Source organism: Typopeltis vanoorti, chromosome 2, assembly GCF_054136105.1.
Source record: "Typopeltis vanoorti isolate ZY-2024b chromosome 2, IOZ_Tvanoo_1.0, whole genome shotgun sequence".
Classification (NCBI taxonomy): Eukaryota; Metazoa; Arthropoda; class Arachnida; order Uropygi; family Thelyphonidae; genus Typopeltis; species Typopeltis vanoorti.
In genome coordinates, this window is record NC_143550.1 from 161,940,404 (window position 1) to 161,952,745 (window position 12,342).

Genomic DNA, 12,342 nt, shown 5'->3' on the forward strand with positions numbered 1-12,342 from the left:
TCCTCTAAAATCCTTCGGCTAATATATATAAAACCTAGTTTATGGCAATTTAAATTTAGATGGCCAAAAATAACATAGAATAATCATAATACTATTTTTATTGTTGTAGGAATTTTGTTGTTTTTCCAAATTTTACTAAGTTTATTCATTATTGTTGCTCATGTTATGGAGAGTGTTTTATTGTTGTATGTCATTTAAATTTGATATATAGACATTTACATAGAGCTTTTAATTTAATGCATATAATGCAATCTTGAATCTTTAACTTTGATTTTTTTTTAAACTAAAGAATGTCATTGCTGTTGCCTAGGAGAGTTAAATATATATTTGGTTTATATTTATTCATTCACTTGTTATTATACCACATCTTCTTTGATTATTTAATAAATTAACTGATTTTTTTGGCTCACCTTGCACGGGTAATTTCCTTACTGCAACTTCTAGATGGAATAATTGGAGAATTTGGAGCACTGAGAACTCGACCAGAAGGTGATTTAGTTATAGGGCTTGAAGCAGGAGACTGAGAAGCGGAATAGCTGGGATAAGTGTTGACATGAAGAGGCACAGCAAAACTTGGAATCTGATGGAGAAAAGAAATAAAATATCCATGTATACACATTTTCAATGAGTAGTTATTAGAGGCACTCATATTGATGGCAGCTAGAAGTGCTATTAATTATATAAACCATTATGTTAAAGCACTTAAGCTTTTTACTCAGCTAGATGCATAACATCTAAAAAATTGAAATAGCTCAGGTTTAGGTTCAAATTATATATATATCATTTAGTTTTTAGCTGCGAAATGGCACAACCTTTTAAAGCACATCTTCAATGTTGTACTCTTCTTGGGAGAGAGCATGGGCTAGCATTTACTAGTTCATACCAGCAAATTGTTGATTCAAACAATAGAAACTTTTTAGGACTCAATGAACTGCTCTCCAGGTGGGACCCCATCCTTCAGGAACATCTGCTAAGTGTAGCAGAATCACAGAAAAGGAGTGAGTGGTTTCAACTTCATTATCTGTCCCCTGACTCACAAAATGAATTTATTGCAGAGTGCTCGAATCTTATGAAACAACACATTTTGCTTGAGAGGGTAATCTGCAAAGTACTTTGTGGTAATGGTAGATTTCATCAAATTCTTTTCATACTGAACAAACTACATTTCTTTTGAGATACATACCTTTAAAAGAAACACAGTATGAGATTCAAGACAGATTTCTAAAATTTGCAGATTGTAGCAACAAAAGAAGGAAAGAAACTGCTCACTCACTTGATAACTGATATCATCATATTCTTAGATTAGAAATAGTTATAGAAAGGTTTTTAACTTTGTTAGAAAGTAAATTGTACTAAACAAGAAATTATATTGTTTTAGGTGTAGCTACCACTGACAAGATCTCAATAGACGTCAAAATTGGTCTGGGTATGACTTTCTTTTTCTATAACATAATAATATATATATCCAAAACAAAGTGCATTGTGCAGTTTAGGATACTAAGAAAATTTGATGTGAAGTCATCTGCATCCATATACAAGTAGTTCAAATATACTTCATGTGCAAACGTTATTATTATTATTACACCCTCCATGGAGTCGACAGACTCATCATGGGAGGTTCATTCAACTGACAACATATTTATCATATAGAATCTTAAAGTTCTTAACACTCCTTGCATTAACAACACATTCTGGTAATGCATTCCATTCACTAACAATTCTCCATGTAAAAAATCTACTCCTCACACTCTTCTTCCCCACACTTTTAGATAACTTCCAGAAATGACCTCTGGTTCTTCCCCTCTCACCTTCTACTCTTTTTATAATTCCCTCTGGATTAATCTGATAAAATCTTCTCACTAAATGTCTCTATCATATCACCTCTCTTCCTCCTATCCATCAAACTATGCAATCCACATCTCTTCAACCTCTCTCCATAGCCAGCATTCCAAACTCCTGATATTGTCTTGGTCACTCGTCTCTGGACCATCTCCAATGTCTCCACATCACATTGAAAACTAGGTGACCAGATCTGAGCACAATAGTGTCCAAGTGTGGTCTGACCAGTGCCTTATACAGCACACAACCACTTCCTTATCCTTGCATGTTAGAGTACTTTTTATCATAGCAGCACTACGATGTGCAACCTTTGCAACCTTAGCAATATGCCCTCTAAACTTCAGTCTACTGTCAATCATCACTCCCAAATCTCTAATCTCATCCACTTCCTGCAGTATGGCACCATCAATATAGTACATAGCCTTATATTTCTGCACTCCAAAATGCAACACCTTGCACTTATTGATATTAAAACTACAACCCCCACCCCTCTTTTGTCCAAGTAAAAAGTTTATTTAAATCTTCCTGAAGGGATTCAGCATCTGCAGTGCCACTTATAATTCTTCCCAACTTTGCTGATGATGCAAAGTTGGGAAGAATTATCATCAACTGAAGATCCTCAGTCAGTCCACATGATATATCGTTTACAAACAAGTTAAATAGCAGGGCCCAAGAACAGAACCCTGGGGCATGCCACTGGTCACCCTTCTTTTTTTGCGACACTGCTCCATCATACACAACCTGCTGGTATTGCTCAGAGAGCCAAACTCTGATCTATCAGTCAAAATTACACACACACATGAAGATAATCAGTCTTATTTTCCCATCCTCTGCAGCTCGTACACCAATTTATCATGTGATAATCTATCAAACGCTTTTGCAAAGTCTAAGAATATCACTATATATGATTCTCCCTTATCTAACACTCTGCCACCTTATCATAAAATGCAAGTAAATTATTGAAACAGGACCTACTCTTTACAAATCCATGCTAACCTTCATAAAGAATGCCATGTCCATCAATCCAATTCTGTATTTTATTCCTTGCTCACATTTGCTCAACTTGGCTCACATTTGGGTAAAGGATTAAAACAAAAATATAATTTCATGTATAGCATAATTTACTTACAATGAAAAGTTTAGTATATAAGCATGTATGCTTAATATCAAAATATCAGAACACAGAAAATGGTATTCCATTTATTTCTTTAATAAATAGCAAAATAAAATAATTCAACATATCAGAATTATAAAACCAATCTATTACAGCAAAAAATTGAGAGATTTATGAACAAGTAATGAGCTATAGTTGCAACAATTCATATTATTAAAAAATAAGTAAAAAATGCAAAAATCTTAAAAATACAAAATTAATATAAAATAGAAAAAAAAATTCCCCAGTAATCTATGGTACAATATTTGTAGGTGTCACATAAAAAATTATATATATATATATATATATATATATAAAACTTTCAGATTACTTTGAAAAATTATAAAATGGGATAAACAGTACAAGGGTCCAAAGGCGACTGACTGAGGTAGTTTCTGACCTCTGGAATGTCGAGTATGAGGAAAGATTGAGAAGATGTAATTTGCAAAGTCTGGTGGACAGGAGGAAAAGGGGAGATATGATAGAGACCTACAAGTTGGTAAGGGGTTGTTATAGGATCAATGGTGGAGAAGTTCTACAGAGAATAGTGGGAGATCAGGAGAGAACCAGAGGTCATCCCTGGAAAATGTATAAAGAGGGTGTGAGTAGAGGAGTGAGAGGCAGATTTTTTTCGTGCTGAGTTGTGAATGATTGGAATGCCTTGCCTGAGAGTGTGGTGTCTGCAAGGAGTTTGAGTGGGTTTAAGACAAGGTATGATGAGATGTGTGTGTGTGTGTGTGTGTGTGTGTGTGTGTGTGTGTGTGTGTGTGTGTGTGTGTGTGTGTGTGTGTGTGTGTGTGTGTGTGTGATAAAAGGACCTCCCAGATGAGTCTTTGACTCCATGAGGTCATGGAGTAATAATAATAATAATAATAATAACATGAAAAACTTACATCATTACTAACTTCCTATAGTTCGCCCACCGATTAGAGATCCTTCGACACTTCTGAGCATCTCAGAAAAAGGAGAATCCATTCCGATAATAGGGTAATCAGTCCGTATTGTGTTTATTATTACTGGTCGGAAAATTAACTTCTCTTTTATGATTATTGTAGTTAACTATGTTACTTGTATAACAGTTGGAAAATTTTACCTATAAAGCACGTGATTTCTCGTGTTGGCGACCAATTCGGACATCCTTCATTTCTTTCTCCCCTTCAGCATGAATCGACTATTCTTGGAAAGACGCGAAGCAGGGACCTACAAACGGTGGGCGAACTATATCTACAATTTTCCTCCAGATTAATCTGTTACCTGTCAATATTATCAGATCTTATATTTCTATCTTCTAAGGCACTTTTTACTGTATCAATCCACCTATATCTTGGTGGATATAGGTGGATTGATTTCCTCTGAGTCATTCTCCTGGCAACCTGGCAAAGAACACTTGTTTTGCTAATCTTTCCTCTTCCATTCTGTTTAAGTGACCATACCACCTGAAATGAGCTCTGCTAACACATTCCTGAATGCTAACAATGTCTTTTATTTTATTTTATTTATTTATTTTTTTGAGGTAAGGAATATGATTGTGATGATCAGAATATGATTTGTTTGTCAAATGTCTTTAGAAGGATAAAACTAATATTCATGCAGAGGAGGCAGAAAAGAACTTTTCAACCTCCCAAGTTTGCTATAAAGCAAACACACACAATAGCTTAGCCATTGTAATTTACAGCATGCTCATTTTGAAGTCAATGTGGCATTCTGCGTACAAAATCACAACCAATCAATAAACAAAAAATATTTCCGTGACTGATTATTAACACAACAGTAACTGTAGCAACTACAGAGGAATTAAACTCATGAGCCACATTATGAAGGTACGAGAAAGGGTAATTGAAAAGAGATTGCAAGGTAGTGTCAATTAGAAAAGAGCAATTTGGGTTTATGCCTAGTACGGAAACAATCGATACCATCTTTGCTCTAAGACATCTCATAGAAAGGTACCAATAAAGTAATATAGAACTTTTTTTGGTCTTCACTGATTTGGAAAAGGCCTTTGATAGAGACCCAAAAAAAAGGGATACAGACAAACATGCCAGAGAAGGGTAATTAAAACAAGAGAGAAATATGAAGCAGGAGCCACTCAGGCATTCCCAGTAAGCACTTGGTTGTGTTGACAGAGACAGTAAAAACTAAATCACCATAGACAAAGATGTTTGCTGATGATGGGATGATTTGCACAAAGTCTGAGCAGTAAGCAGAAGAAAGACTTCAACAATGGAGGAAAACTTTGGAAGACAGTAGTTTGAGGATCCATAGATATAAGATAGAGTACATGTGTTGTAGTGAAGCAACAGAAAGTATAACATTGCAGGGAACAGGCATGCCACAGGTGTCCAGGTTCACATCCCTGGGATCAGTGTCCAAAGTGATGGATACCTTGACTCAGAACTCAATAAGAGGATCCAATCAGTGTTTTTTTTTTTTTTTTTTTTTTTTTTTTTTTTTTTTTTTTTGTACACTGATTTGACATCCAACAAAATGTCACCAGTACTTAAACAATCATGTTATTTAGTTTATCATCATCATCAAATTCCTCACATGTCCCTTCAAGGCGGATTGTACAGGATATGATAGTACAACATGAAAAACTTACATCATTACTAACTTCCTATCTACAATTTTCCTCCAAATTAATCTGTTACCTGTCAAGACTCCAACATTATCAGATCTTATATTTCTATCTTCTAAGGTACTTTTTACTGGAAAAGGTTTCAGATATCTTGTGTGATACAAAAATGTCTAGCAAGTTAAAAGGAAAGATCTACAAAATGGTAGTAAGACCCGGCAAATGACCAAGAGATGAGAAAAGAGAATGGACATAGCTGAAATGAGAATACCGAGACTTGTAAGTGGTGAAACAAGATTGGACAAGATAAAAAGCTCATTGATCAGGGGAACAATGAAGGTAACCCAAGTATCTGAAAAGATCAGGGAATCATGGATGACGTGGTTTGGTCATGTTATATGGCAAGGCAGAAGCTATGCAGGAAGGAGTGCTGTAGATGAAGCCACTAAGCAAAAAAAGTAAGGGGAGACCTGGCTGGACAGCTTGAGAGGTGGGGGGAAGACCTTGGACTAAAGGAGAAAATGGCCTTGGACAGAAATGAGCAGAGAAAGTTGATCTACTGCAGCAATCCTACTTGGATGGGAATGAAGCAGAAGAAGGAGCAGATATATAATAGCTTATGATTGTGCACCATAATTTACAGCATGCTGATTTTGAAGTCAATGTGCCATGCAAAAAAAAGAGGTCTGGAATTTGTTGATGTCTGGAGTGTATTTAAAGGCAAAAGACAGCTGTATGCAAGAGATGGGTTGCATCTGAACATGGAAGGTCATAAACGTTTGAAGAAGTTACTGTTTTCTGAACAAGTTGAAGTAATTGAGCAGGGAAACTATGAAAAGTTTGAGTGTAAGAGGGAGAAACTTATGAAGTGAATGTATATTTGTTGATCCTTTTTCGAGGAATAATTTGAAGAATAGAGTGGATAAAAATCGGCATGGGACTACTGAAATTAGTAGAATGTATATCAGTTCTAAAGCTGGTACAAGAACTAAAGGGAATCTGCAATTTTTTGTATCCTTATTCAAGAAGCATTTGAAATAAGAGGGAAGAATTTTTGGAATTAGTCAGTGCAACCTCACCAAAAGTTGTAGGCATTAGTGAAACTTGGTTGTCAGCAGAAGATGTGGTTACTGGAATTTAATGTGATAGGTGCAGTATTTTCAGGGAGGATAGAGAAGATAGAATGGGGGGAGGAGTACTGTTAATGATAGCTGATGAGTTGTAGCCAAAGAAAGGTATATCAAGAGGATAGATGTTTAAAATAAACAATAAATAACGGAAATAACTCACATAGAAAGATTATTTATTAGTATAATTTTCGCCTGTGTGTCACAGGCATCTTCAGTACATTAAGCTCAAAATTAAACACTAACTGACAATTCCAAAAAGAATTGTCAGTTAGTGTTTAATTGACCTTTTTAGTTATCTTACACCAGCTACTTAGGTGGCACTTTTTGGAATTGTCAGTTAGTGTTTAATTTTGAGCTTAATGTACTGAAGATGCCTGTGACACACAGGCGAAAATTATGCTAATAAATAATCTTTCTACGTGAGTTTTTTCCGTTATTTATTGTGTACCGATGTGTGAATGATAATTCATTTGAGACGGTCTGGTGTGAAATAGTGACCAATGCAACCAAATATACAGTTGACTGCTGCTATAGGCCAGGGGGTGATATTGAATTCATACATCAGCAAATTAGTGCAATGAGTACAGGGTGATTATTATGGGGAATTTTAATTATGGTGATATCAATTGGAAGGAGGAAATATCAAGTGGCAAAAAAGAAATTGAATTCATATACCTTCTAAGAGATATGAAACAGCACATAACTGAAGGGACTCGTGGTGTAAGAGTAGTGTTGGATCTGGTCATAAGTTCAGAGGACATATGCATAAGTAAGGTGTCCTTGTTACCTCCGATTGGTGAGGGCGATCATGTGGTATTGACTTGGGAGGTTGCAAAATTTGTAGATTTCTCTCTTAAGAAGGGATATATACGGAACTGCAGGTGAGGTAATTATAACAAACTTCAGAGTGAACTTACAGCCATCCCATGGCAGAACATATTGCAGGGGAAAGATGTTAGCAGTGCATGGGATATTGTTATTATTATTATTATTATTATTCAGGCCTCCATGGAGTCAAAAATAATCAGCAGGTATCACAGGAAGGCAATATCAGAATGTATTCCCATGCTCAGGAAGATGGATGAGTAGATGGATATTAGATGGATGAGTAGTATCAGACTTGATCTGCAAAAAAAAGAAAATGTTATGGAGAATTTACATGGAGAAAGGTGATCAATATACCCATGAGGCAGTACAAAGCTCAAGCTAGGAAGGTTACCAGCATAGTAAGAAAAGCTAAATCAGATTATAAGAAGACCTTAGCCAAGGAGATCAAGGGTAATCCAAAAGAGTTCTTCCACTATGCGACAAGTAAAAGAAAGAATGACTTTGGAAGGATAACTTTAGTGGGTGCTGATGGTATTGAGGTGCCCAATTCAGATGTAATAGTAGAGCTACTGAGTAATCACTTCTCAAAAGTCTATCACCCAAGTGAGGATATCTCTGTGTCTGTAGCAATAAGTAATGTGAAAATTGGAGTTAATAAATCAGAGGTATTTAGTATACTGAAGAATTTAAATCCAAACACCGCTGTAGGTTTAGATGGAATATCAGCTCGGATGTTGCATGAATGTGCAAAGGAATTGTCAACGCCTCTTACTTGGTTATTTAACTTAAGTTTGAACTCTGGTATGGTCCCTAGGGAGTGGAAGGAAGGCAAAGTGGTTCCTTTGCATAAAGGTGGCTCTAAGACTGTGGTAGTTAATTACAGACCAATCACCATCTCGGGAGTGGTGGTAAAAGTATTGGAAAAGTCGGTTAAGGACAGAATTCGAGAATGGATGGATCAGAATATGATACTCTATAGGGGCCAACATGGTTTTGTTAAAGGTCGATCCTGCCTTAGCAATTAATTAGCTTTTTATAATAGAATGATCTCTGAGTTGGACAAGGGAAATGGCTATACAGTGATACTTCTGGATTTTGCTAAAGCTTTTGACAGGATACCCCATGAAATACTGTTGCACAAATTAGAGCATATGGGGATGGAGACTAAACTGGTGATATGGATAAGAGAATGGATCATGGAGAGATACCAGAAAGTGATGTATGGAGAAGCAGAGTCCAGGATGAGGCAGGTGACCAGTGGTGTCTGCCTCAGGGCTCTATGCTCGGGCTGTTATCGTTTAATTTGTATATATATGATATAGGAAATGGCTTGAAGGGAGATATTTAGTTGTTTGTTGATAATGCAAAGTTGAGTAGCACAATAAAAAATCAAGCTGATGTTGAGAGTTTGCAGGATGATTTAAATAAGCTGGCAAAATGGACAAAAGGTAATGGATATCAGTTCAATGTGGAAAAGTGCTAAGTTATGCATTTTGGGGTTAAAAGATTACCAGCTGTGTACCACATTGATGGAATGGTACTCCAAGAGATTGATGAGGCTAGGGCCTTGGTGGATAGGGAGATGAAGTTCAGGGGCACATTGCTAAGGTGTCCAAGATTGCGCATAGGATTGCTTGGTTATTAAAAAACACACTAACATCCAGAGATAAAGACGTGATTATTCCCCTTTATAAAGCATTGAAACTTCGACATTTGGATTACTGTGCTCAAGTCTGGTCGCCTAGATTCCTTGTAGATGAGGAGGTTGTGGAGAGGGTTCAGAGGAGAGTGAGTAAGTTAGTGAGTGATGTAAAAAATGCTCCCTACATTGATAGAGTGAGAGCTTGTGGATTGCAGAGGTTGGTTGATAGGCAGAGAAGAGGGTATATGATAGAAACATCTAAATTACTAAAAGGTTTTTATAAGATTGATGCAGAGGAAATATTTCAGCTGTGTGATAGTGATGGAAGAACAAGAGGTCTGGAAATGAAGGAAAAGGGTGGTAACAAGGGTGTGAAGACTAGATTTTTTGCTTGGAGGATGGTGAATGAGTGGAATGCATTGCCTGCCTCAGTTGTGAGTTCTTCGTCTGTAAATGAATTCAAGAAGAGGTATGATAGATATTGTTTCGATAGTTTGGGTCTCCAGCGATGAGTCTACTGACTCCATAGAGATACCCATAACAATAATAATTTGGATACAAAATCACCACTAACCAATAAACAAAAAATATTTAAACAGAAGATTTTTTTATATTTAAAAATTATTTAAAAAGAAACATGACTAATCATTAACGCAACAGGTGGGCACACACACACATAGAGAGAGAGAGAGAGAGAGGCTAACATAACTGGCCTAGTTGACGAGATTGCAAACAGACAAGTTTACAATATATAAAAAAATATGTTGTGCAACTTAAAAAAAAAAGTCATGAATTATTTAAAATGTAAACTTTTCACATTTTTTAAATGCATTTAAAAAAGAGAAGCTTGCATTTTATAAAGATCATTATAAATATTTTATCTGTATCAAAATAATGAGGTTATCCAGATAAATATACCTTACTGATTGAAAATGATGCTATATTGAAAAACTCAGTAGTGGAAAAATTCAATAACATAATAAAATTTTGATAAATGGCTATAATGATTTATATCCTATAATAATATTATATCCACACCTGTCCAAGAAGTCCAAAAAACTTTTCATAAGTTCTTTGCTGAGCACAGCAGTCCAAAATCATATGACATAATTCAACTGTCTGACCTTGGTGTAGTATGTTATCATCATTACACAACTAATAGTAATTTACAACACCTTTCCTACATGCTTAATGTACTTATTATTAGGTTTGTAACCTTTCATGAGTTGGATTTACATGAAAAAAGAAAAAAAAAAAAAAGAAAAGGAGACCTCAAGATCAATATGCATGATGTAATTTATCTAATATCAGCAAGTAACCAGATTTACTGGCTAACCAAAAAATGTACTCAACAAAAAAAAATCCACAAATAAATAATGCTCACTATGAAATGATCTACCAACCTAGATATCTAGAAAACCTATACCAATAATCCAAAAATTAGTTCACCAACATATCGAAAATCTCCTAGAAAATAATCCTGAAAAAAAAAAAGCAACAAAAAAAATATTAATATTATTATTTGACCTGGAGGGAGGTAGGGCACCTGCTCTACAGTTCTCTCCACCACTCAATCCACCAACTACAACTAACCGCAACTACACCAACGCCATCTACTGCCGACCACACCACTACTAGTTTTTCCATAGACAATCACAAACATCCATGGCCACAGCGGGATTCGAAACCTGCAGCCTTTTGGCTGGAAAGCGGATACGCTAACCACTCGGCCAGCCAGGTTGGCAACCTTAGATTACTGAAGAAAGAAAATTTTATTTTCTTCAAAGTTCATCTCAGAGGAGAACTAGAATATGCAAAAAAAAAGCAAAGCAACAAGTATTATAGGACACATGACAAAACATACAGCAGCATAAAGAAACCACAGAAATCCTAAAAACAGAAAAAGATATGGATAATATCTCTATCCTCTTCCTATTAACAAGATTTGGATTTAAATCCTACTGTAACATGAATATTTGCAGGTAGAAGTCAACTTTCATTATCAGGTAAAACCACCATCCTACCTATTGGTCGTCTGAAGTGTCTTGTTCACAGAGGAAAAAAAAAAAAATGAAATATAGCAATCTAACTCATTAAAAACTTTATAAGTGTTATTAAAGAAATCAAACTGCACCAACATGGTAATGACAAATGCCAAAAGATTACATATCCAAATAAGTAGATGATTGCATTCTTCCCTAAGATCTTACAACTAGTAGAATACCTCATTAAAAACTGCCAAGTCTTCTTATAAAGATCAAAAATCACTTTAATGAAATTAAAGAAACATTCAACTTAAGCAGCCGTTACTGCAGGGATTATGCAATCAACTTTTAAAAATCCATAACAACAAACATTAATAGGTGATGCTTCCCTCACAGCCTGTCAGTCACTCTCACAAAGATGCTATGTTTCTGCACTGTGCCTTTTCTATAGGCACTTTCATGGGAACTGATCCTCAGAACTGGTCAATACCATTCCTCCACTTTCTTCTAACCATGTAAAACTAGAGCAGCCACTACTCTTTAGAACAATCTCCCCCATGCTGTTTTTCCTACCAAGTACAACTTCCAACTCTTTAAAAAACACATCAGTAGTCTACTTCTTTCTCCTTAATCCTCCCACACATATGGCACTATAGTGTTTTAGGTCTTGTGACCTTTCATGTGTGGGGTCATTATATATATATTTTTTTTTTTTTTTGAACTAGATTAAATGATTATGAGCAAAGAGATAAAAAATAGAAACACTATTTTAATTAAGTAAAATACACTAATTTTGTCCTTTAGAAGACTTCTTCAGGTGCATAACATGAGGAAACTACCAACAAACATTGCAAGAGAAAAAAATCTATACATAAAAGGTCTCAAAAGGTTGTAAACCTATCACATATTAACATTTGAAGCTGTTCTGTGTATCTCTTCATTGTTGGATGTGCACCTGTGTTCAAGATCTTGTGAATGCCAAAGTTGGATAGCAGTGCAATGACAGTCTGAGAGATTATAGCTGAGGTTAGTATTGAGATGTACTGAATTCAGGACGATTTCTTTAGATTCTACAATTCTTTCCAGTTCATCTATGATGAACTGGAAAGAAAATATCAAAAGATATTTTCTGATTTGTCCCACATGACTGGATGAATGATACAGTTTTCATCGTTAGTGTCAGCAGAAATCAG

The 12,342-nt window shown here is 35.6% G+C and overlaps 1 protein-coding gene across 8 annotated transcripts in view; it reads right to left on the bottom strand.

Moving 5' to 3' along the window:
* The window catches only part of LOC150109587 (tensin-1-like), a 540,448-nt gene that overhangs the window by 197,792 nt on the left and 330,314 nt on the right, over window positions 1-12,342 (bottom strand). For all 8 annotated transcript variants that reach the window (XM_090413690.1, XM_090413698.1, XM_090413682.1 and 5 more), the window contains one exon: window positions 411-580. In XM_090413690.1, the coding sequence (XP_090269816.1) occupies window positions 411-580 (170 nt within the window). The remainder of the gene's footprint in view (window positions 1-410; window positions 581-12,342) is intronic.